At 31.9% G+C, this 27,359-nt stretch overlaps 1 protein-coding gene across 4 annotated transcripts in view; it reads left to right on the top strand.

Annotated features, from left to right (window-relative positions):
• Positions 1–8,258: 8,258 nt before the first annotated feature.
• LOC145305807 (uncharacterized) overlaps positions 8,259–27,359 on the top strand; it is a 59,098-nt gene continuing 39,997 nt past the window's right edge. For all 4 annotated transcript variants that reach the window (XM_080147628.1, XM_080147630.1, XM_080147629.1 and 1 more), the window contains exons 1-3: positions 8,259–8,312; positions 21,573–21,655; positions 24,684–24,759. In XM_080147628.1, coding sequence (XP_080003754.1) covers positions 21,576–21,655; positions 24,684–24,759 — 156 coding nt within the window. In that variant the 5' untranslated portion in view covers positions 8,259–8,312; positions 21,573–21,575. The remainder of the gene's footprint in view (positions 8,313–21,572; positions 21,656–24,683; positions 24,760–27,359) is intronic.

Consider the following 27,359-nt stretch of genomic DNA (forward strand, 5'->3'; position numbering starts at 1 on the left):
CAGTGTCCTACACGCACTTGTTGTGATGTAAAGCTTAGATTTTGTTTACAATACTAGCCTCAAACATTCACTATAAAGTGTCCAACACTCAATGGGTGTGCTTTAATGCTTAGGTTTTAGAAAACTACATTATTCTATATTGTAACACTAGCGGCTTCGCCCCTAGCCTCTAGTGGCTTTGACCCAAGAGGTGATCAAAAAGTTTTTTTTGGCGAAATTCGTAAAAGGACCAAGGAAATCTTCAAAAAAAAAATGGGGGGGGTTTGTTTTTTGGGAAGGTTGGGGGTGTCCCACCCCCCAAGAAAATAGCCTAAAACCACCACAGGAACAGTAGGTATATTCCCTGAAGAGTAGAATCCAATCGGTTCAGTGGTTACCGAGATCTTAAGGGACGGACAGACGGACAGACAGACAGATAGACAGACGGACGGACAGACATCATTTTACTTTGTATTATAGATATACAAATTCTAAGATATATTGTCTTACCTGGAAGAACCAACAAAACTGTGTTTTTCAACTGGCTTTTCAAGAAGGCAAACATGTTTAAGCTCTGCTTAAGAATTTTTTGTTTAATATTTCATTTGCCCCATCCCCCCCCCCTCTCACACACACACCCGCCTCGTTTGGTTAAACATCATTTCATATATATTATAAGTCAAATGACACTCAAAATTTAGACAGAATTGAATAATTTTTTTATTTAAATCCTACAGACTTAAGTAATAATCATTGTTTCTTTGTTGTATTCATGATGGTTTTCTTTTTTTCAATAGTTGTAGTGCAACTTAAATTTATTGCATATTGGCGATTTACTCATGGTTTAAAGGAATATTGTATTATATGACTAAAGGCCTCTAGGGGCACTTAACTTGGGGATGTTTGATTTGACCGTCTACATTGATTTTTTTTTTTTAAAGTAGTACTTTACTTTGTAGGACTATTTTTTTTTTGTAAATAGATTAAACCTTTTTTTTGCTCAATGAGAAGCTTTACTGTATATGAGAACCATATCGGTTCAGCGGTTGGTTAAGTTAAATAGTATATAGATGTACATTAATTTGAGGAATCTTTGCTTACAAATTTGTATCTTAAATAGCAGCTGAGTAAATCTCATTTCCCCCCTAGAATTAAGGTCACACAGGCGGTAAAACAAAAATTAAAATAGGTTGGTATCTTTGCTTTTTAAATAAGCTTTTAGCTAATTTACTTATTCTTTTTACCCTAATATTGGATATTTCTAGTTTTTATTTTTCACTTTTTTATGCATAAAGTGTTTTTTTAAATATTGAAAAACACATCAAGTTTAGGAGTTTATTCTTATTTTGGGTTATGAAATGAACAAATTTTAAGAAAGTATTATTTGTGTTGCGTATTTTCAGGTCAGTTATATTTTAGCTTCCAACCGTGATCAATCCATTTTTGGCTAAATTGATTTTGTTAAACTAAGAGAGGGGTATGTTTCTGGTAGAATCTGTAAAGGTGTGTGTTTTAAGGCTTAAAAATAGTAGTAAAACGATAATATTCACTAAATATGTGTATTTCTTATTGAAAAGAACTATGGACAAAATTAAAAAAAAAAGTTAACATAAATTTTTATTGTTCTACTACTGTTTTTTACTTATAACACATAACCTTTACGGATTTACCAGAAGCCTACCCCTCTCTTTTTCGTTTTCTATAACTAGATTAAGAAGTAGATAGATAGGTATGTATTTCAAAAATAATATTATTACACATATTTACATAAGTTTATACCTAGTTTGGTACTTTCATAACCTTGGCTGTTTCAAAAGTTGAAAATGCCAATATATTGAAATATGTTATAATGTGTGATGGCCTGTTTATTACTATTAAGAATAGACATACTATATCTAGATTATGCTTTTGACTTGATTTTTCATCAAATCTTAAAAGGAACATTTATAGCAGTCGATAGTATTGTTTACTTTTGACTGAAGCTGAAGTGGATTCTTTAAAAAGAATAGACTTGCTACTCGATGGTGAGGCAAAGTTATTTTTGTAAAAAAATCATCCAAAAGCTTATTAAAAATCTACAAAAATTAAACAAAATCGTATGTTAATAACCATTTTATGATTTTATTTAATTTTTGTAGATTTTTTAATCGATCTTTGAGTATTTTTCACAAAAATAATTTTGCCTCACCAGCGAGTAGCAAGCCAAATTTTTTTAAAGAATCCACCTCTGTTTGAAGCTTTCTTATTTTTGACAAAATTTTTGAGCAAGTAAGTTTGATTCAGTAAAGCTTTGTACTAAGAAGTTATATTGTTTACAGCTGACTTTTATCTATGTATAAAATGAAAAAAAAAACATGTGTTTGTAATGAAATGTGTATATAATTTCAACCAATGAGATTTAATGTAGGTTCCACTGGGATTCTCCTATTGGCTCAATCAGACATTACCTCTCTGTCTTACTACCTTTATTCTATTTAGATATAACATATTTAACTAAATTTTCTATTTTTTTCTTCTAATTCTATAATTTAAAGCAGTAAGGTTTAATTTTTAGGTAATGCTAACCACTGAAGTGTATGAGTTCTACATTTTAGAGAATCTGCATCAATAATAAACAAAGTCATCATTGTTATTATATTCTTATTTTTTTGTAGTGGGCAATAGGAAGACTTTTATGATAAATTTTCTGATAAATAGATTTTAGCAAGGTTGGTGTAAATTTAAATTTGAAATTAAAGTAAAACTTAAACTAAAAACTTACTTAAAATAGCTGTATGAAATAGTCAAATCAGAGATTTAAAGAAATGAATTTCTATTCTTGCTTTTAACATAATATATTTGTAACAATATCTATGAAAATTATGACATAATTAAATTGCATCATATTAAGACAGCTTACACTTACAAAACTAGTATTTGTGAAAAATTTTCTATGATATGATATGATACATGATTATTTAGTATGGATTTAGCGAATATAAATCCATTTCAAAGTTGTTTCAATTTATGGAAATGGTGTAAGACATCTATGACTACATCTAACAATACATATCTTTGCATTTTCTTGTAAAAATTAAATATTGTGCACTTTGTCAATCATCTTGATACTTTTTTTGCTGAATTTTCTTGCATTAAAGAATTAAGTAACAAGTTAAGTGAAGTCATAAAAAAAGTTGGCATTCCTCATGTTTGAGAATAACATGCCATTTGTTGAAGAAAAGTATAAATTGTCTGGATGCGAAATTAAAATAGATTTCCATTGTTAAAAGAACTGTCCCACTAAAAATTTAAACATTAAAGTATAGTTTACTCAAAGATTTCCATAAAATATTTGGAAACTATCAATTAACACATTTCTATCTATCCTATTTAGATTTCTAGATGTAATGTTTTCTATTTTTTTCTTCATTTTTTCCCTTCAAATTCTAACTTGGGATAAAGGAGGGGGATAGAGGAGATCCTTATTTTAGCCTGCCACAGAGTTCACTTAATTATAGAACATAAAAATTTTGTTTATGATACAACTAATAATAAATCCATTTTACTAGAGGTGTAAAACATTGAGGGGATGAAACAAGGGAAAGGCAGTTCTTCCTAATATCACATTTATGGAGAAGTAGACATCCCCCTGAATCATGCTTATTATTGCAACATTTATTATATTTTTAATCCTTTAATAATGAGCCATATTTATTTCTTTTTATAATAAAAACTTCTAGAGCCAATAGAAAAAAGAAAATATTTATGATTAATTTTCATCAGGGGGTAAGTGGGTAAGAATAAGCATTACCTTCAGTATTAATTTAAAAAAAAACTATATAAGCTAAAATTTATTGCTTAAACATTGTTTATGTGTACAGTCCTTTCCAGTATAATTGAATGAAAGTAAACAAACAAAAAATACAGCGGTGCATTCTTGCGCAATATCTCATGCAGGCATTCTGTGTAGTCTGTTTTTAATTGATGACGACTTTAGTACTCTTCAAGTATTTGGTAATATTTGTAAGAAATAATGCAATTTCCTTTGTTTAAATTTTTACTTCACAAACAAAACAAAAAACAATGACTCTTTTTTATTGGGGGGGGGGGGGGATAGGTTAAAGTTCCACCCACTCTAAGAGAATTATTGAGCACTTGAATTTGTTCACCCCAAATGAAAATTAAATGATGTGGGTTAGGTTGGATGCAGCTATACCTCCCTATTTGGGCACAACCAATATTAAAGAGGATGCAATAACTTATCATACAACAATTTTTACAATTCCTTGTTTATTTATTTACTACAATTTATGTAACATGTTATGTAAACTGTATAAAGTTGTAAATAAATGGTTCAAGTAGAGAAAGACAAAAGATGGGGGATATAAACTACTAATGCATATATTTATTTGACTGGGTTCCATAAAAAATACAGTAAAGTAAATATTATCATTAATTCTATTACATATAACCTTCTTTTGTTATGTTATTCATGTAATAGTAAAGACTCTAAAAATCAACAAATGTCTTTAATAAAATACAGTCAGCTGTGAGTGTTCATAAGTGAAGTTTTATTAAATTAAACTGGCCTTTAAAGTCTTGTGGCCTTTTAAGGCACAACATGTACTCCACATTTACAGGGAGTTAGGGGACATTGGGCTATTAATTACACTTGTGATAAGTCCCCAAAGTTTAATAATAACGTTTTCTTATTCGTTTGCTCAACAACTTCAGAGACTTTTAATGAATTTTTATAAGTCGATTCATTAAGTTGAGTGTCCATACGTTCAACCACTAAATGTAATCTACAGAAGGGGTAATTTTGTATATTTTCATTGTGGATGTACATCAATTTATAGTCCATTGTCTTATCTCATTAGATATAATTTTGTTATGTATGTTCAGTAAGATTTTGTTAATGGCTTTTGTATAATTTTCGAGAATCTTATAATTTTAAAGAAGTAGGTAGATCAACTTCTTAAAGGGATATGGATACGGAAAAATTACCCTCCTATAAATAAAATATAAATAGTTAATTATTGCATCGTAATAAAGACAGCTTTTCGCGGATATTACAATGAAAAATTATATGATTAAAACCAGTTTTGTTTAGCACGAGGGGCCAAAGGCCCGGGCTAACAGAACTGGTATTAATTTTATGATTTTTATTTTAATATTCGTGGAAATTTGTCTTTAATACGATGCTGCACATGATTTTTTAGTACAAATAATCGGTTCTTATCCAGCGGATATTAATGGGTTTCAAAGACATTTTGGAAAAATTCTACCAATTTGTTATTTAGCACGAAAGTTATTATAAGTTTACTATCTTCTGAAACAATAGTTACATATTTGCTTGGATCCTAAACCAGATTTTCATGGACTCTAATAAAGTAAATCTTGAAGCTGCCTAAGATAACGATCCCCCTTATCCACCTCCTTTACCCCATTCCTTCCCTCCTACTGGATGATTGAACTGACCACTAAGTGATGTCCATGTGAGCAACCTAAATTGACGACAATTTTTCCCCTGTCATAATATCCACGTATATTTTATATCTATTACTGTCTTCCAAAGCTAACACAAATATTGACAATTTTTCCTTCTTGGAATTGTTTAGAATTTTAAATGCGAAGCTTTTCAATATTTGATATGTGTCAGCCTTTCTATACGTAGAGAACGGGTAGCTCTAAATGTTTATATAAACAGAACGACCTGCCTATATCTAACCATATTTGATATTTTGATTGTTATAACAATTTTAACATTTTTAAAATTAAAAAAAGGATCTACTGCAGTTCACGGTAAAATATTGCTGGTAAGCAATATTTCCAAAAATCTATGAATTTTAAAGGCTGCTAGCTGCCAAACGGCTGAACGTACAGATCATACCCGCACACCATTTTAAGCGGCATAAGAAGGCCTACAAATAATCTGAAATAGCTAAGATCCAATTATGCACAGGGAAAGCTTCACTGAAGAAAATGCGCGTAAAATAGGTATTTTTCGCGCATTTCTCTGCACTGCGAGATAATTATGCATTATTGACTTATGGCTATTCCAGATTATTTGTAGGCCTTCTTATGCTGCTTAAACCAGTGTGCGGGCATGATCTGTAAGTTCAGCCGTTTTGCAGCTAGCAACCTTTAAAATTAATAGATTTTTGGAAATATTATTACCAGCAATATTTTACCGTGAACTGCAGTAGATCCAAAAAAATTTTATTAGTATGAGTATCAATGCCACTTATTAGAATTGCCTAATACTAGAGGTTACGCCCCAAGAGTCCTCTAGGGACACTTGACCTCTCAAATTTTCAATTTTAGTTATAAAGATAAAAAAGATTTAGGGGGGGGGGATAGGTTAGTTTTTGTAAGGCGATTTATTTTGGGAGAGTTCTAGCATCCCCTTCCAAATAGTTAAAAACCTTCCCAGGACCTAAGAGATGACCTAAAATCATACATATAAACAGCCATTACTTGTTTGGATGTAGTGATCCTTGTTATATTTGATGAAACAATGTAGACGTGAAGAACCATATCGGTTTAGTGGTTAGCGAGATCACTCGGTACAGGCAGACAGACAGACAAACATCCTGTTACCTACTTTCCCAGGACCTATGAGAAGCTATATTTTAACGGAGAACCAAATTAGTTCAGTGGTAAGTGAGATATTCGGTAAACATAGACAGACAAACATTCTTTAATTGTTTGGATTTTGTGATCCTTGTTATATTTGGTGAAACATTATAAAAATGGAGAGCCATATCGGTTCAGTGGTTAGCGAGAACACTCGTTACAGGCAGACAGACATACATCCTGTTGCTTTTAGAATGATCTTTGCTTGTTTGGATGTTGTGATCCTTGTTATATTTGGTGAAACAATGTAGACGTGGAAATAACAAGATCCAACGTCAGACTAAAATACAGGGATCTTAAGGGATAAGACAATGGGCGGTAAATTGATACACACCCCCGATGATGATGAACAAAATTACCTATTCTGTTTATTAAAATTATTGATGGAAAAGTTTGGACACTTCTAGTTAATCAAACCAACTAATCAAAATACAATTAGAGTACCTAAAGCTTTTGATCAAACAAAAAATATTTGCTAATAAAACTTTGGGTACCAGTGTAAAATATAGTCCCTCCCTTTCTTCCGGCAAAATTCAAGGTCAATACGGCAGGGATGTAGCATCTGAAAATATAATTGATACGTTGAAATTTTTTTCTCGCTTATTAAACATGTTTATTGTTGATTTATCGGACAATTTTTCATCAAAATAAATTATTCTTAATTAATCAACACCAACCTTCAAATTATGGGACACTAAAATGATGTTCAAAGACACTTTGTAAGGCATTACTTACATATTATCCTTCCAAAAACATTTATTTTGGTGGTTTTATAAATAAACGAAGAATGATAAAGTTATTAGACAGTGATCACGTTTCTTTTCGTGATTTTTATTTTTACAAAACTTTGAACTATTTACCAGAGCTGGATCTTTAAATGTGTAGCCGTTGCCGTAGCTGTAGCCGTAGCCGTAGTCGTGGCTGTAGTCGTACCTGTAGCCGTAGCTGTAGCCGTCGCCATTGCCAGTGCTGCAATAAAAAATGGATTTTAAAAGATTTTGATTTAAAATATTCAATTAAAAATTAAATTAATTCATAATTATAAAATTAAAATTATAAATTAAAATAAATATATTTTTTTAGATATTCAAAATTTAAATCATTTAAAAATTTTATTTAAAGATCGCTATTAGGTTAGTGGCTGTGCCTCTGGCTACGGCAACACATTTAAAGATCCAGCTCTAGTTTCCTTCTTATCTATAAACTAAAAAAGAAATTGTACACTTTTATTCTCTTGTAAATAACAAGGATGACAACATCCATAAATGCGAAGCTCTGAAATTGAAAGACAAATGAACATTAAACTTGTAGAGTGTCAGAACTGAATAAGCAGGACATTAATGTATAGGTTTAAACTGAATTGTAAGTAAATTTGTTGCAAAAATGCTTAAATGCATGATACTGTTTACGGACTTTCTGGAAACGATTATAGATTTGCTGCACTTTCTAAGTCCTTTGTAACTGTTATAGGAATCATCCTGCAAAGTTTGAAATCGATAGGATGATTCTAGGTTTAAATTAACGAAAAGAGCTAACTGTTACGGACAAACGGACAGACAGATCAACCCTAATTTTAGAAAAGCTTCACTGAATTTTTTTACACTATTATTCTTTTGTGAATATTTCTTATAATAAAATGTTTGAATTCTTTTAAACTTTTCAGATGGTAAAAAATGATAAATTAGTTGTTAAATTGAACCAATACTTCCAATGTGGTAAGTCTGTTTTATATTTAGTAGCCAAGGACTCTCTATAATTCACTTTGTCCGTAAAACGCGCGCTAGTGGCTCAACACGTAGCGCATCCGCTCGTTGTCGGAGAAGGTAATAAGTTCGAATCTCGAACCATCACCGCGTCTTAACTAAAGACGTTAGAATTGGTTATTACTGCTGCTATGTCAGGTGCGCGACATAAATAGTAATAAACAGGCGCAACTCATTATAATGCACAGTTAGGACTACTCGGACAAAGGTCGTGCTATCAAAGGGTTGGTTGTCTGTTGGATGTTACTAAATCTAAAATCCTTGGGTGTTAGAGTATCGCATCCCATGGATGATGCTCTGGATTCTGCAGATGATTACTCAAAAATCGAAGGATTCCCGCCCTAACGAGGTAATAGTAATAACCTTTCCGTAAAATAGACAGTGAAGATTCCTTTAATACCAATGAGCATTCAGCCTATAAATTACTTGGTCTGATCTGTCGGCCTTACTGTCATTTTAACTTTTAAAAAAACTGAACATCTGCACTTACATACTTTCCGCTTATTCATCCATATAATTTTTGTAACACTACTTATGGATGTTGCCATCCTTGATTTATTTCAAAGATTCTATAGTGTTAGTACTTAATAAGCAGAATATTAATTTGTATGCATACTAAGTATGTATGTATTTGTTGCGAAATAATACAGGATACTATTTGAGTAGGATTTTTTGTTAAGGATTAATTTTTGTCAAAAAGTTAAAATTACTCTTATTTTAATTGTTAGACTTTCTAAATCATTATTAAAGTTTAGGATTGATACGGCAATTCTAAATTATTCATATTAACTTAAAGAGCTTTCAATTAAGTATAATCAGAATTACGGCCGGACCGTACCTAATTATAGATAATTTTCGCAAAAAAACACAACATAATTACACATTCAAACGCGTTGTTAAAGTCAAGCATACATAAATTAAAACAATATTATTGATAATTAATGACTCTGGGGACTGTTGATAACGCACCAACATTTCAAACCTTTAAATGCACGACCTTTGCCTGGAAGTTCTAGTTGTGAAAGATAACAAGTTGCACTTGTTTGCATTTTCAATAATCTAGCAGTAGGAATTATTTTAATGTCTCAAGTTTTAAGGCCGTAATGGGCCAAGATTCGAACATGTCACCTTCCCGACAACTAGCTGAGACACTATGTGTAACTCTACAGTCGAGGGATTAACAATTTGAGTCCTCCTCAATGATATATGGATAGAACACTAAACAAAAATAAAATTTCACCCCAATTCATAAGTTCGAATTTATTCCTTTAAAGGAATTAAAATTAAGAATGCAGATATATTTTATACCACTAATTTTCTCTCTAATAAAATTAAATGATCTTAAAATTAATTCAACTAAATTCTCTTGGGAGGTTAAAGTTAACCTAACCTGGAAATAGCTTTAAACCTTCCCTGGACAGATTCACTAATGATGATCCTTGCTATAGATGGACAGATAGACATCCTGTTACTTTTATATTTACCATGAATCAACTAAATTCACTCATTTTTTGCTCTCTATTTTGTTGGCAAAATATTGCAGAAATAAAATGGATAAACAAGATATCCTGGTACAAACTTTGTTCACCAGGGGTGCCATATGCTCTAAAATAATCAAGTTAAAAGCTTTGTTCACCAGGGGTACCATATGCTCTAAAATAATCATATTACAATCTTTGTTCACCAGGGGTACCATTGCCATATTATCTATAATAATTTCGGTACAAACTTTGTTCACAAAGGGTGCCATATTACCTAAAATAATCCTGGTACAAGCTTTGTTTACCAGGGGTGCCATATTACATAAGATAATTCTGGTACAAACTTTGTTCACCAGGGGTGCCATATGCTCTAAAATAATCATGTTAAAAGCTTTGTTCACCAGGGTTGCCATATGCTCTAAAATAATCATGTTAAAAGCTTTGTTCACCAGGGGTGCCATATGCTCTAAAATAATCATGTTACAATCTTTGTTCACCAGGTGTGCCATTGCCATATTACCTAAAATAATCCCGGTACAAACTTTGTTCACAAAGGGTGCCATATTACCTAAAATAATCCTGGTACAAGCTTTGTTTACCAGGGGTGCCATATTACATAAGATAATTATGGTACAAGCTTTGTTCACCATGGGTGCCATATGCTCTAAAATAATCATGTTACAAACTTTGTTCACAAGGGGTGACATATTACCTAAAATAATCCTGATACAAGCTTTGTTTACCAGGGGTGCCATATTACATAAGATAATTATGGTTCAAGCTTTGTTCACCAGGGGTGCCATATGCTCTAAAATAATCATATTACAAACTTTGTTCACAAGGGGTGACATATAACCTAAAATAATCCTGGTACAAGCTTTGTTTACCAAAATAATAAATATTTATTCACTATGGCACCCATGTTTTGACTAATATTTTCCAATATTCATTGCAGGCAGTGTCAGCCACCAAAAAGCTGGAGAATTGTTGTTTTAACTCCAAACTTGAATTGAATATTATCTGGAAGCAAATTTTATATTTCATTACCTAACCTAGTTTATAAAAGGGGGAATTTCTCATATTTTTTTTCATTAGTTATTGATAAAATTTGTTTTGACATTTGGGTGCTTTCCTTCAATTTACCTATCAAGCACTTAATAGAATTAATTATAAACAAGAATGACAACATCCATAAAAGCGAAGCTCTGAAAGGACAATTCTAACATGTCTAAATTCACGAAAGAGCTAACCGTTACGGACGTACTGACGGACGGACCGACCATTCTCATGAAAAGCTTCGCTTTTAATAATGGAGAGTAAAATGTTTTTTTTTTCTAAGTATGATTTGAAAAAAGTTGCAATGTTTAGAATGAAGAAATTCTGTTTTTTTGTCTGTACCGAAGGATCTAGCTAACCGCTGAACCGATCGTTTTCTCCTTAACAGGGTGGCTTCTCATAGGTCCCGGGAAGGTTTACAACTATTTAATGGGAGGGTACCACCATCCCCCCCAAGAGAAATCGCCCCTAGAAAAAAATACCCCCCCACAAATTTTTATTTTTATTTTTTCACTAAAATAAGAAATTGGGTTATCATATTCAACTCCTACCTCCTCAAGTGCCCCTAGAGGCCTCGAGGGGCGTAGCCGCTAGTATGTAAATAAACATGTAATAAATTTATATAGGTTTTCTGTAATTCTCCATAAAGGCTCTTAATTTCAGTAGTTTTTTTATAAATCTTGGTTGGTTGGTTTAAATTAGCAGTGTCCAAACTTTTCAATCAAAAAATGAATCACCAGGGGTAATATTGTTTATTATCATAAGAAAATTATATTAATTTATCGTTCATTGTCTTATCCCTTGGTCAATGTTATGCCACCAATCTTATGCAGTTAAATGTCAATATTATGTTTGGGCAGGAAAAAATATTCTAAATAACAAATATTGTCTGATATAAGCAACAGGATGTTTGTGAATTTGCCTGTCTGTTTGTTTGTACCGAAGGATCTAGCTTACTGCTTATTGCTCTGGTTTTCCTGGGAAGGTTTGTAACTATTTTTGGGGAGGGTACCACCACACTTTAAGAGAAATCGCCCATGCAATTTTTTATTGTTTACCTTTTCTTTTTGAAACTTAAATTGCAAATAGTGTCCTGTGGGGGCGAAACCGCTATTACAAAATATTAAAACAGGAGGACAACCGTATACTAATGTTTAATACTTGTTTATCGTAAAAATTTACTAGATACTTCGCTCCTGGTCCTAGGCCCTAGGGTATGGCTGGGGAGATAAAGAAAATAGCTTGAAACCACCCCAAGATATTTAAAGCTTACCTCAAAAGCACAACAAATTCGGACCTGCCATTTTCTAGAACTTTAGCTTCAGGCAAAAAAACTTAATACTTTATTTGATAGGATAGACAGACAGGTTTTCCTGGAATATGAAATTATCATTTGTTGGTCTATAGAGTAGCAGATTTGGGCAAAAAAGGAAGAGATTATTTATTAAAATATTTATAACTTAAAACCTGCCTTAACTCTGCGGGGCTTATACATGCAGTACCCATTAACCAATATAACCTATCCAAATCTGAACTAAAGTAATAAACAATCAAACGAAAAACTACCCTCCTCTCTTTATCATCAATTTATTCCAACAAGGGGGGTTTCTGAGCTCGACTAGGAACTTTGGAGGGAAACCGCCGTAAATAAAAGTAAAAGTTGTTGAAATGTAAAGACTGATGATTTCACACTAAATTCTTGTAAAAAAGTTTTATTTGTTGCAATATTTTATAAGATTATGCATTATTTTTATCAAAAGTTAGGGATCTTAAGGGATAAGACAATGGATTATAAAGGGAGGTGTAGGTTGTATTAAAAATCCGCAAAGCACAGAGTTTTAAGGCTTAAAAACAGTAGTAAAACGATAAAATTTATGTCAGCTTTAAAACAATTTTTTTTTGTCTAGTTCTTTTCCATAAGGAATACACATATTTAGTGAATATTATCGTTCTACTACTGTTTTTAAGCCTTAAAACTCACATTTTTACGGAATTTAGCACAACCTACCTCCCCTTTTATTTTATCCCCTATATGGTGATAAACAAACTTTTCGAAGACTTCAGTTAAATGTTGAAAAGTAGGAATAAAAATATAAAAAAGATTTTCAAAAAGTAACCAATGTTTTTAAGCTATTTTGGTTTGTTTAAAGTATCTCAAAATATTATTTTAAGTCTAATTTTCTGCTCCTAAATTTCAGCTATGGCCACTGCTTTAAATGGCTGTTACTGAAGACGTCTTAAGATGCCGGCGGCTGATGGTAGCTGAGGCTTCAAGCCGATCAGCTTTTTAAATTTTTAAAGATATTTTTATCTGGGACAAATTTCTTACGGGGGTTAATCTTTACCCTGCCAATTGGCCTAAAAATTGCCAAGGACCAACCGAGGCTTCCTAAAATATTATTGATATTGAAACATATACTTTTACAAAGAAATAAAACTAGAATAAAACTTAATTTTTTTCTATAAAAAATAAATATAAGACAATACATCAATGATTTGTTTAAATTCAATATTTGATGATGTTTGCAATAAGTATATTAAAAAAGTAATAAAATATATAAATAAATAATAATGAACAACCAAATATTTTTTTGTCATTTTCTATCTTAAGACAGCATAGCTTTTTAAGAAAAAAGATTATTTCTTTCACAGTATGAAGCAATAGAACAATCTACGGTAAATTAATAAAATACCCAATAATCCTTATACTAAAGTAACTGTCTGTCTGTTTGTGTGTTTGTACCAAACAATCTCGCTAACCGCTAAACAGATATAATTCTCCTCTACATGGTAGCTTCTTATAGGTCCTGGGAAGGCTTATAACTATTTTGGGGGAGGGTACCACCACCCTCCCAAGAGAAATCACAAAAAAATCTAAAAATTTTTAACTTAAGAGACTTGAACGCAACATTGCAAGGTATCGTAGAGACTTGAAAGCAACATTGCAAGGTATCATAGAGTTAAAAAAAAATTAAGTGCCACTAGAGGCCTCTTGGGGCGTAGCCGCTAGTGACAAATAAATAAATAGATGATCTCTTATGAAGATAAAATATTAATGTAGGAAATTTTTGTACTTTTGTACAGACCAATTATAGATCAATAGAGACCCCAAATTTTTAAGGCAACGAATTACAGAACCTGTTTCTTATTTGATTTTAAAAATCTGTTATGTTCAGTATAATTTACATACCAATACAGGCACAGTGTTCAATGCTCTTTTTTAAAGGAGGGTATATTTAGAATTTTTTAAAGGTTTAAGGGGATAATCTAAAGAATTTTTATATTTAAATATTATTATACTTAGTATAATTTACAGAACAATACAGGCAAGGGCGTCAAAGCTCTTTTTAGACATGGGGTAAACACCCTTTAACCTTTACTTCCTAATAATTCATTGAGAAAACATGCTGGGAGAAAATTATAGAGTAGCTTCGATTTGTAAAAAAAAGATTACATGTCAAAAAAATCACGAAACCCTCGAAAATATATATTTTTATGTCTGTTTCACGACTGACAGACAAAGTAAGTAATATAAAAATATAATTAATATCAGAAATATAGAAGGAAAAAAGAAAAACTAAAAAGATAGAAAGACATAAACAAAGGCAACCAAATATGGAATATAGTTACTTATCGCATCGCATTATAGACAGCTTTCCGAAATGAAAATTATTAAATCAACTTTGTTAGCTCCGTAGGGTCAAAGGATAAAAAACTGTTGTTGATTTTATTAATTTTTATTCTAATATTCGTAGAAAATTGTCTATAATACGATGCTATACATGACTTTCAGTATGGCTGAGAACCGGTTCTTATCCAGCGGATATTAACCGGTTTCGAAGCCATACTAGAATAGTTATTTATCATATCACATTATACACAGCTTTCTGCAGATATGAAAATGTATGATTATAAGATTAAAACTAGTTTTGTTCGCTCCGAGATGCTGAAGGCACGGGCTAACAAAATTGGTTTTAATATTATGATTGTACATTTTTATATTCGTAGAAAACTAGATATAATACGATACGATACATGAGTTTCAGTATGCCTGACAACGGGTTCTTATCCAGTGGATATCATTCGGGTTCGAAGCCAAAGCATTCTGAAATTAGTAAATTTGAGGTAATTAAAAGTCTGGTGTCATTACAGTCTCAAGTTAAAGAATTTGCAATTTGAATAAAATAAAATAAAAGTTGCATTTATCATAAGAAATTTGCAACCTTTTTTTTTAACTTTAAGATTTCAGGGATCTAAAGGAATAAGACAATTGCCGATAAATTGATGTACATCCTTAATGATGATACAAAAAACTACCCTTCTGTTGATTACAATTAGTGGTTGAAACATTTAGACACCCACCTTATAGATCCAAGAGTAATCAAAATTCATTACAAGTCCCCAAAGTTGTTATAAAACGTTATTATAAAACTTTGGGGGCTAGTGGAATAAACAGCCCAATGTTCCCTCCCTCCCTGTTAAGATTTGCTCATGGGCAAAAGAATAATCAAATTAATCCATAAAAGATTTAGACAAGGATGACAACATCCATAAGTAACCAAGTACTAGAAATATATATGAAAATACGGATAGAATTGTAAAAAGAGCAGTCACCAAACCTTCCACATGTATTTTTATGTTTTTTTTTATGACATACTGAAGATACAAGTAAATTATAAATGGGATGTTCAGTGTTAGAGGTAGGGTTGGGCCGGATATCCGGCATTATAAATCAGCCGGATATCCGGTATCCGACCCAACCCTAGTTAGAGGTTATATACACAAACAAATTCAGTAGTCCATCTACTTTATATTCTCCTAAAGCGTTTTCATTGTAGTTTTAAAAAAGAAGAATTTTTCGGAGAGGGGGGGGGGGGGAGGATTTCTCTTGGCTTGGTAAAGGTATGAGAAGATTCACTGTAAAGGAGAACCATATCTTGAGCTAAAAACAGACAAAAACTCATCCCGTTACTTTTATATCAGGATATTTTATACCTCACCCATTATTTCTTTTAAAATGTTCTCATTTTACTTGCAATTAATTATGCACAGGGGGAGCAATTATGCAACACTGTGCAAAAAAATGGAAGCATCCTTTTTGCTGATAATAGAGAACTCATAAAAAGAATTGAAATATGTTTTCTCGTATTCATTCGAATCCGGTGGATAGGAACTGGTTCTCATCCATACGAAAAAACTATGTCTAGCATCGTATTAAATCCAGATTTCTACGAATATAAAAATGTACAATCATTAGATTAAAGCCAGATTTTTAGCCCGTGCCTTCGGCACCTCGGGGCTAAAAAAACTGGTTTTAATCTTATAATTGTACATTCTATATCCGCGAAAAGCTGTTTATAATACGATGCGAGAAATAACTATTCTGTTTTAACGAGTTGTAGTAGCAAAGCTACTCTATAATTTAGTTTTTTAGCACATTTATCAGTCCGTAACATAACAAAGATAATTTAGAATACAACTTAATTTGTCCATCGGTCTAAAAAATACATTATGTCCTATCTAAAAAGGATTCATAAATTTCTAATTATTTTTTTGTCATAATACTTATTATTACACCTGAACATCTCCTTTTAAAATGTATAAATTTTATCCAATAATTTATGGTTAATTGTTTTTTATTTATGACCACCAAACATCTGCCCCTTAAATCCCTTTGTTCATTTGTCCAACCATGATCTTTAGTGCTTCGCTACTTTTGGATGTTGCCATGGTTCTTATTTATTTTTATAGAAATGTATGATTTTTTTTTCCAAAAATGATCAGAAAATTTTCTTTTTGTATAGTCCCTTTCGTGGCAAATTATAATTAAGGGTCGATTTGTCGTATTTTGAAAATAGCTTTTTACAGGTCATTTTATGTTAGGTTAGGTTATATTGGGTCATGGGATTGCCCCGTAGGGTTAGGCAATTGGCCCCGTAGGTTTAGAGCCCCCCGCAGGGGCTAGAAATAGGAGAAAAGCTACCCTTAAGGGGCGTGCCACGAAACGAACTTTTCTTGATTTACGACCTATTTATTTTAAAAGTTTTCACTTGATATTTAGCCTGAGGGGGGGGGGGTGTTAATGGAGGCACTTTGACATCAAAAGGGATTCTGCTAAAAAAAGTATTAACCAGCAAGAATGCTGAACCCGACATTAGGCAAATATCAAAATAAGTTAATGATTTAATAGTTCTGAAATGATGTAAATCTTTACTTAACATTTTTAACAACGGTTTCAATAAAAATTTGCTGATATCTAAAAAAAGTAGTTCCATACAAAATTTTGATACCTAAAGTTAAAACTTTGGGAATTTTTATTATATTTTGATTGGTTTGATCTGAACTAGTAGTATGCAAATTATTCAAGCACAAATTTCAATCTAGAGGAGGGGTTTTATTATTTATATTCATTAGGAATATATTTGAATTTATTGTCCATTGTCTAATCCTTGATATTGAATACTAAATCAAATCTTGCTCTAGATATCCTTATAATAAAGTAAAGGGATGTGTGTTAGTATGTTTGTACCGAAGGATCTCGTTGACCGCTGAACTGATCGGGTTCTCCTGAACAGGGTAGCTTCGCATAGGTCCCGGAAAGGTTTATAACTATTTTGGGGGAGAGTACCACCACCCTCCTAAGAGAAATCGCACCTAGAAAATAAATACCCACCCCCAATTTTTTTTTTATAAATTAACTCTCCCCTTCTCAAGTACCCCTAGAGGCCTCTATGGGCGTTGCCTCTAGTAAGATAAATAAGATAACAACAACAAAAAAGCGAAGCTTACTTTAATCAAGTCAATGCAATTAAGGACGGAAGTTTTATGCCTAAATAGGAAAAGGTATGATAACAAAGTAGTCAGTTTTTTTGTCCATTAAGATCCTGCTATCAAACCGAATAATTTCGCCATTATTGAGAAGCTTGTTATAGTTATCTAAAGAGATCAGAGAATTCCCGATAAATTTGTATAAGATCCCAAATATGATAAACGAACTTACCCCTTCTGCAGATTACAATTAGTGGTTGAAATGTTTTAGCACTAAACTTAATGGACCAACTATTCAAAATTTATTAAGGTCTCCAAAGTTGTTAGGCCAAAGATATGAAAACGTTATTTTAAAACTCTGGGACTAGTGTAATAAACCTCCCAATGATATAGTATGACATAACTTAATAAATAATTTGTCTCTGATTGTTAAATGCTTTGCTTTAGTCAAGGTGCTTATAATTAGTATATATTTTTTAGCATACCAAAATAAGTTTTAGTATGTTGTATAGTTTACATGACGTGTAGTTTTAACAAAAAAATATGCATCTAAGCATTTCTTAACATTGTTTGTTATATAAATTTGTAATTTCTAAGATAATAAGACATTGTGTAATTCTCTGTACCTTTGTTTACTTCTATATATTTAGCATCTTGTATTTACGTAATTTTATACAAAATATTTGATTATATTATATTATGATAATATTTAGATAATGTTTACCATTAAATACGCTGTTACTCTATATTTGCTTATGCAAATTTATCTTACTTTCTCATTTGTTAAGTTTCGCGTTTATTGATGTTTTCATCCTTGTTTTTTTTATCTAAATACAGAGGCGTGCAAAAGGGGGGGTGCATCCACTCCTTCGACAACGACCTTTAAAAAGGGCGTGAAAAAAAAATTAGCGAAAATTTACCAGTTGAAGGGCGCTTCTTGAACATTTGAGAAGGTTGATCAAATAGAAGGTGTCAAAAAAATACAAACCTTTTAAGTTTAAAAGGAGTTTTAGAATTATTTCCGAGTGCACTCCGCGCACCCCACCGGCAAAACCCTGTGTACGACACTGTTTGAAATATTAACAACTAGCGGCTATGCCCCTAGAGGCCTCTGGTGGCATTTTAAATGTTTTTTTTTTTAAACTCTACGATACCTTGCAATGTTGTGTTCAAGTCTCTTTAGATAAATGTTTTTTTTTGTGATTTTTGGGAGGGTGGTGGTACCCTCCCCAAAAATAGTTATAAACCTTCCCGGGACCTATTACCCTGTAAAGGAGAATCATCGGTACAAACACACAGACAAACAGATATACCGACTTTATTATAAGGATTATCTCAACTTTTATTTAAATGTTATTTTTTAATAAGATTAAATTAAGGTTAAATGGTTTATTTAAAAATAAATCCTTTTTTAATGATTAACTAAAGCACTTTTAGTTTTAAGGTTTAAGAATACAATAAAATACGTCAATTAAAAACCAAGATTTAAAAAAATGTAAAATAACAGGATGTCTGTTTGTACCGAAGGATCTCGCTAGTCACCGAACCGTTAACATTCTCATTTACAATGTAGCTTCTTATAGGGCCTGGGAAGGTTTATACTTAAGTTGGAGGAGGGTGCCACCATTCTCCTAGAGAAAAAGATTTATTTTCATTTTTAAAACTACTATTGAAAATTAAGGGTCGAATCCACGCTTTTCCTCTAATGCCCCTAAAGTCCTCTAGTTGCATAACCGGTAGTGTTAAATAAAGAAGAAAGTACACAAACATAGAAATCAATTAGTATCAATAGAAATAATCAAAATTCAATAAAGCAAAAAATCTTTTGCTCTGAATTAAAACGCGCACACCATAAAACGAGGTTGACTTAGCATTAACAATTTTTTAAAAGTTGATGCTCCTAACTTTTTGTTGTAGTCCAATATTTACATTTCTATAATTTACTGTACACCTAGAGGAAAACTTGATTTGAGGAAATATCTTAATAAATAATAATTTTTTTTTATTATATACTAGCGGCTACGCCCCTAGAGGCCTCTAGGGGCACTTGAGGCAGAGAGAGTCGAATTTAATAAACCAATTTCTTATTTTAGATTTTAAAAAAAAGTTTTAAAAATTTTTTTTTTTGGGGTGGGGGCGAAATTTTTTGTTTTTTCAATTTTAGTTAAAACAATTCAAATTTTTTTCTTTGGGGGGTATTTTTCATTTTTTGGGGGGGTTGGGGGTGTCCCACCCCCCAAGAAAATAGTTTTAACTTTCCCTGGACCTATGAGAAGCTACCCTGTTAAGGAGAACCCGATCGGTTCAGCGGCTAGCGAGATCCTTCGGTACAAACAAACACACAGACACACAAACAGACACACAAACATCCTGTTACTTTAGTATAAGGATAAGCTTTTATGATTTTTGAATACCATTTGACATTTGTTTTAATCTAATAATAATTAGTTATTATTTATAAAAGATTTAACATGACAAAAGTCTTGTAGTAAATTTTATACACTCATTTTTTTAAAGGGCTATTTCTCTTGAGTGGAGTGTGGCCACCTCCCCCAAAATAGCTATTTATTAACCTAAAAGAAGCTAAACTGTAAAGGAGAAGAAACATATCGGTATAGCGGTTAATTTCTAATTTTAAAACATAAAAAAGAACAAGGATGCCAACATCTTTAAAAGCAAAGCTCTAAAATCAGACGGTTGGACGAACAAACATTAAAACTTACAAGTGTCAGTTGTGTACAAGCAGAATGTTAAACTGTACAAGTCTAAATAAAATTGTATGTAAAATTGCTTATCTCCATGATGCTATTTATTTGGTGATAGATGTGAAGCAGCTTATAAAAGTACCCAAAAAAATGCATCATTCAATACAAATGACTGTTGATCGGCCAGAATACATTTTTCCATTGGCCAATAACAATGTATACTGGCCTATTATTGGTTATTTGTATTGTATGACGTCCTTTTTTATATTAGGCACTATAAGCCGCTTCTAAGTTAGTTAAGCGCTTAAACTCAACTTTTTAGACAAATTAATATTTTTAGTTAAGTTGGCGGACTACTAAAGTGTGTTTGTAACGATTTGTTTTCTGTAAATCGTAAAGATATTCTTTCTTTTCAATGTCCTATACCTGTATCACTGTGTCCTATGACTGGCACTAAAATTACTTCTCATTTACTATAATTTAAAAACTTAGATTACATTACATGATAAAATGTTAAGTAAGTTTTTTTCCCAAAAGATAGAGAGAGAGAAAGTACTATATCTTTAGCGGGGATCTAAAGGGATAAGACAATGACCGATAAATTGGTGTAATTTTCTTAATAATGATACACAAATTACCCCTTTAGTAAATTACAATTAGTAGCTGAAACGTTTGTACACTCAACTTAAAGAAACAACAAATCAAAATACAATAGAAGTCCTCAAAGTTGTTCAGCTTACCAATAAGAAAACGTCATCATAAAACTTTGGGGACTAAAATAATATACAGTCCAATGTACCCCCACTTCCTGAAATTTTAGCAAATATACAAAAAATATTAAAGTTAGTGGTATCGTTAGCTCCTGTACTGTTTAAAGAGTACACTAACATTTGATGCAATTCTAGGTTTTAGATAAAGCACAGATTTTTCGCAACGCTTAAGGAGTGGGTTGTACTTGTCATTATAATAGAAAACACCTTTAATATAGAAAAACAAAACAAAACTCATTAACTATCTCTCTCTCTCTACCAGCGGCTACGCCCCTAGAGTCCCCTAGGGACGCTCGGGTTGAAGTCGATCCCCTAACATTCAATTTAGTTTTAAAAGAAAAGTAAATTTTTTTAGGAAAAATATCGGTTCAGAGGTTAGCAAGATAAAAAAACTTACTACTTTATATTTTAAGATTTCTTTTTTTTATTTAGGCGATGGTACCTTTAGAGAAGTCTTACAGTCTGCTTAACTGTACAAAAGGGTCATCTATAGGGGAAGTTAGAGCTGGTTACAAGTAAGTCTAAGTTTTTATTGTGTTTGACCAATCATAGCACTTCTTTAGAATTTGAGCCAATAAGAAAAACGTGTCTTAGTGTGGGTTACCTATCAGAGCGTGACTTTATAATTTAAACTAATAATAGAAAAGTTTATGTGTGTAAGTAACTAATCAGATGGCAAGCTTAGAATTTTAACCAATAAGAGGAAAGTGTCTGTTTGTATTATTAAACCAACCAGAGAGCAATTTTAGTATTCAAACCAATAAGAGGAAAGTGTCTGTGTGTATGATTAAACCAATCAGAGAGCAAGTTTAGAATTTAAACGAATAAGAGAAAGTGTGTGTGTGTGAGTAACCAATCAGAGAGCAGGTTTAGTATTCAAACCAATAAGAGGAAAGTGTCTGTGTGTATGATTAAACCAATCAAAGAGCAAGTTTAGAATTAAAACGAATAAGAGAAAGTGTGTGTGTGTGAGTAACCAATCAGAGAGCAAGTTTAGAATTTTAACCAATAAGACAAAAGTGTCTGTGTGTGAGTAACCAATCAGAGAGGAAGTTTAGAATTTAAACCAATAAGAGATTTTTTTGTGAGCAAGTAACCAATCAGGGAGCAAGTTTAGAATTTAAACCAAAGCTTCTGTGTGAGTGACCAATCAGAGAGCAGAGGTGCATTCTTAAACAACTTTTTGGCTCACTGCCTCATCAGTGAGGCATGCTAAAAATTTTGCCTCACTATTTTAGTGAGTCAGTGAGCCAAAATTTTTTTAAAAGAATTCACCTCTGGTTTAGAATTTAAACAAATAAAATAAATGTGTGTGTATAAGTAACAAATCAAAAGGCAAGTTTTGAATTTAAACCAATAATGGAAAAGTGTCTGTGTGTAAGTAACCAATCAGAGGGCAAGTTAAGAATTTAAACCAATAAGAGGAAAGTGTATGTGTGTATGATTAAACCAATCAGAGAGCAAGTTTAGAATTTAAACCAATAAGAGAAAAGTTTAGAATTTAAACCAATAATGGAAAAGTGTCTGTGTGTAAGTAACCAATCAGAGGGCAAGTTAAGAATTTAAACCAATAAGAGGAAAGTGTATGTGTGTATGATTAAACCAATCAGAGAGCAAGTTTAGAATTTAAACCAATAAGAGAAAAGTTTAGAATTTAAACCAATAATGGAAAAGTGTCTGTGTGTAAGTAACCAATCAGAGGGCAAGTTAAGAATTTAAACCAATAAGAGGAAAGTGTATGTGTGTATGATTAAACCAATCAGAGAGCAAGTTTAGAATTTAAACCAATAAGAGAAAAGTGTCTGTGTGTAGGTAACCAATCAGAGGGCAAGTTAAGAATTTAAATCAAAAAGTGGAAAGTGTATGTGTGTATGATTAAACCAATCAGGGAGCAAGATTAGAATTTAAACCAATAAGAGAAAAGTGTCTGTGTTCAAGTAACCAATCAGAGAGCAAGTTTAGAATTTAAACGAATAAGAGAAAGTGTCTGTGTGTGAGTAACCAATCAGAGGGCAAGTTTAGTATTCAAACCAATAAGAGGAAAGTGTCTGTGTGTATGATTAAACCAATCAAAGAGCAAGTTTAGAATTAAAACGAATAAGAGAAAGTGTGTGTGTGTGAGTAACCAATCAGAGAGCAAGTTTAGAATTTTAACCAATAAGACAAAAGTGTCTGTGTGTGAGTAACCAATCAGAGAGGAAGTTTAGAATTTAAACCAATAAGAGATTTTTTTGTGAGCAAGTAACCAATCAGGGAGCAAGTTTAGAATTTAAACCAAAGCTTCTGTGTGAGTGACCAATCAGAGAGCAGAGGTGCATTCTTAAACAACTTTTTGGCTCACTGCCTCATCAGTGAGGCATGCTAAAAATTTTGCCTCACTATTTTAGTGAGTCAGTGAGCCAAAATTTTTTTAAAAGAATTCACCTCTGGTTTAGAATTTAAACAAATAAAATAAATGTGTGTGTATAAGTAACAAATCAAAAGGCAAGTTTAGAATTTAAACCAATAATGGAAAAGTGTCTGTGTGTAAGTAACCAATCAGAGGGCAAGTTAAGAATTTAAACCAATAAGAGGAAAGTGTATGTGTGTATGATTAAACCAATCAGAGAGCAAGTTTAGAATTTAAACCAATAAGAGAAAAGTTTAGAATTTAAACCAATAATGGAAAAGTGTCTGTGTGTAAGTAACCAATCAGAGGGCAAGTTAAGAATTTAAACCAATAAGAGGAAAGTGTATGTGTGTATGATTAAACCAATCAGAGAGCAAGTTTAGAATTTAAACCAATAAGAGAAAAGTTTAGAATTTAAACCAATAATGGAAAAGTGTCTGTGTGTAAGTAACCAATCAGAGGGCAAGTTAAGAATTTAAACCAATAAGAGGAAAGTGTATGTGTGTATGATTAAACCAATCAGAGAGCAAGTTTAGAATTTAAACCAATAAGAGAAAAGTGTCTGTGTGTAGGTAACCAATCAGAGGGCAAGTTAAGAATTTAAATCAAAAAGTGGAAAGTGTATGTGTGTATGATTAAACCAATCAGGGAGCAAGATTAGAATTTAAACCAATAAGAGAAAAGTGTCTGTGTTCAAGTAACCAATCAGAGGGCAAGTTTAAAATTTAAACCAATAAGAGAAAAGTGTCTGTGTGCGAGTAACCAATCAAAAGGCAAGTTGATAATTTAAAGATAATTGATAATTTAAACCAATACGAGGAAAGTTTGTGAGTAACCAATCAGAGAGCAGGTTTAGAATTTATTCAAATAAAATAAATGTGTCTGTGAATGAGTAACCAATCAGAGAGCAGGTTTATAATTTAAATCAATAATAGAAAAATGTCTGTGTGTGAGTAACCAATCAGGAAGCAAGTTTAGAATTTAAACAAATAAAATAAATGTGTCTGTGAATGATTAACCAATCAAAAGGCAAGTTTATAATTTAAACCAATAAGAGGAAAGTGTCTGTGTGTAGTGAACTAAACTAAGAACTGGAAGAAAGAATAAACTCTAACTATAGAGTCGCTTTGTCACTAAAAAATATCCTTTTTCAGGAAAAAAGTGATAGCATATTCATCAAGTACATCTGGGATTGGACGACTAGAAGAGGTTACACAAGCTTTTATTGATGTAAGTCATCTTTTATTAATTTGCGGCAATAGCGCAAATGGTAGCACTAGCGTCCCTGCTTGCTGTTGAGAAGGTGTCGGGTTCGAGTTTAAACCACATTGCGTCATACTAGAGATATTAAAAAAGATACCTACTGATGGTATGCCTGGGATTAGACGTGAAAAAGTACATAAGATTACCATGCACTGTTAAGACTTTCACACAAATGCAGAGCAATTCATGGGTTGGTTTGTTACATGTTACTTAAACTAAAACTTTAATTCCAAGGCTAGCATGAATTTTTCGATATTTTTAGCTCCTAGCCTATAGGGGCTCTGTATTCAAAGTGAAAGTAAAGGGGCATAAAAAGGCGTAAGGCCGTTTAGACTTTTATTTATAGATAAAATAGTCTAAAACTATCCATAGATCTTTATAAAGCTTGTTGAATTATATTGGTTGAATGGCTATAGAAAACTTTGAAAATCTTTTAAAAAGGTTTCGTGATTTTTGATTTGATATATATTTTTTGCATATTAGAGAGGTAAAAATTGCATTTTTGATGCTTTTTTGCATTACATAAAATTTTTATGTCGTATTCTTAATTATTAAAATAAAAATAACAAGGAGAACAACATTCAAAATTTACAGAATCCCTACTACAGAAGTTATATATTAGATCAGATTAGTTATGTTAAAGGGAGTGTGAATGTAAAAATTTCTCATCTGATTTTCAAATCTTAACATTTTCTAAGCACCTTTCACTATACTAACCAACCAAAAACGTCCTATTAAAAAGATATTTTTGAATTTACTAAAAATCAGCGAAAAAAGCGGTTTTTAAGGAAACAAGAGCCCGTTTTGCCTTATCTTTGAGACTATTTAAATGAGATGATGTTGAGGTTTGATAATATGATAATAATTTTTTTATTTGACTATGGAGCAAAGTATTGACCAATACCTGAGGACTATATTATCAACAAAATTTCCTTGTCACAATACCCACGTATTTTTTATCGATTGCTGTTGCATATCAGGGAGGGGAGGGAGGGGACAATGGGCAATTAATTCAATATAAGAGTTTTCGCTGAATAGCAATGAAAAACAGATTTATCCAGAAAATTTGACCAAAATTGTAAAGGGATCATGGTTATATTATAATTTAGAACAAAACTAGTTCTAAGAAAAAATTAATTTACTTAAAAATTAAATTACCATTACATTACAATGTAGTAATATTCTGTAATTAATCTCTAGAAAAATCGTGATTAAACTTTGTCAACCCTTCTCATATATTTTTAAATGCCACCTAAATTCAAGGGGTTCTTAGATTGTTTAATACATAAATATCACAGTAGAGTTTCTATACATAAAAAATATTTTCTTGGGAAAAATATTTGTTTAATTAAACCAGCCATCTAATAACAAATTTTTCTGTCTGCTAAATTCAAAACTAATTCAGCTAGTTAGCGGGGCATTGATGCGCTAGTACCCAAAGTCAGGCAGAACCTGCTGAATTCTTGCACATTCCCTTTAAGCCAGTACCCAGGTAATGTAGGTAAGCCAGTACCCAAAGTCTGATACTCTTAAAAATTAAATATTCAATACATTGTCCCCTCCCTTACTCCCTGGTTGCATATTGTTTAAAAATTAAATGGATGACTTTATTAAATAGTTTCGTATTCCAGGGATTACAAGGATATATAAATAGTGGAAAAATTTAATAATTTTATGTCAGCTATGGCCAATTACTTTCTAAATCAACATAGTCAACTTAAAACATTTAAATTACATTTCGACAAAAGTCATTGCTTATTTCTACTGGATAAAATTTTTAGGTTAGGTTTAATGAAAAAAAAACCTTGCAGGGATAGGGCCCGACAGGGTTAGAGCCCTCTGCAAGGGCTAGAAATAAGTTTTCACTAAAATAACAAAATAAGGGAAGCAATAAGAAAATTACAAATTACCTAAAAAAAGAATTTAAAAAAAAACTGATCCCTATAATTCTTGATATTAATGGTATTAACTAAACAAACGCACATGCAAACTTTATTTTTATTTATAGGTTTAGAACAGGAACATTTAAACTAAATGAAAAAGGTTGCTCAAAACCACGTCTTTAATAACGAATGCTAAAGTGGTTTCTACTGCTTATATGTCAGAAACGCGACATTAATAGACAGAGTAGGGCGCAACTTATTACCATGCACAGTTGAGACTTCTAGAAAAAGGTCATGCAATCAAAGATTTGGTTGTCGTTTGGGTGTTACTTAACCAAGTCTTAGTTAGTTATCCTTGGTTGTTGGACCTGACTTTAAAGTTACTTGGAAAGCAGCTTCGCCTGTATAAGGTAATTGGTAGGCAGGGTTTTAGGCTATTTTACTGCTCTACTCATTCTATTCGAATAATCGGCCCCTAGAAACTAGGGGTGTATCCACAGGTATTTAAAAAACGATTCCAATGACAATTAGACACAATTATGTAAACATATTTATTAAAAGCATAGGAACAGTAGAATTTGTTCAGACATCAAAATAATACTCTATTTTATAGGCTTCAGTAAACGATATATAATTAATTGGATGTTGCACAAAATTTTCGCCTACTCTAATAAAATGGTCGTT

The sequence above is a fragment of the Acartia tonsa genome, chromosome 14 (genome assembly GCF_053477335.1).
Source record: "Acartia tonsa isolate MP-2025a chromosome 14, ASM5347733v1, whole genome shotgun sequence".
NCBI lineage: Eukaryota > Metazoa > Arthropoda > Copepoda > Calanoida > Acartiidae > Acartia > Acartia tonsa.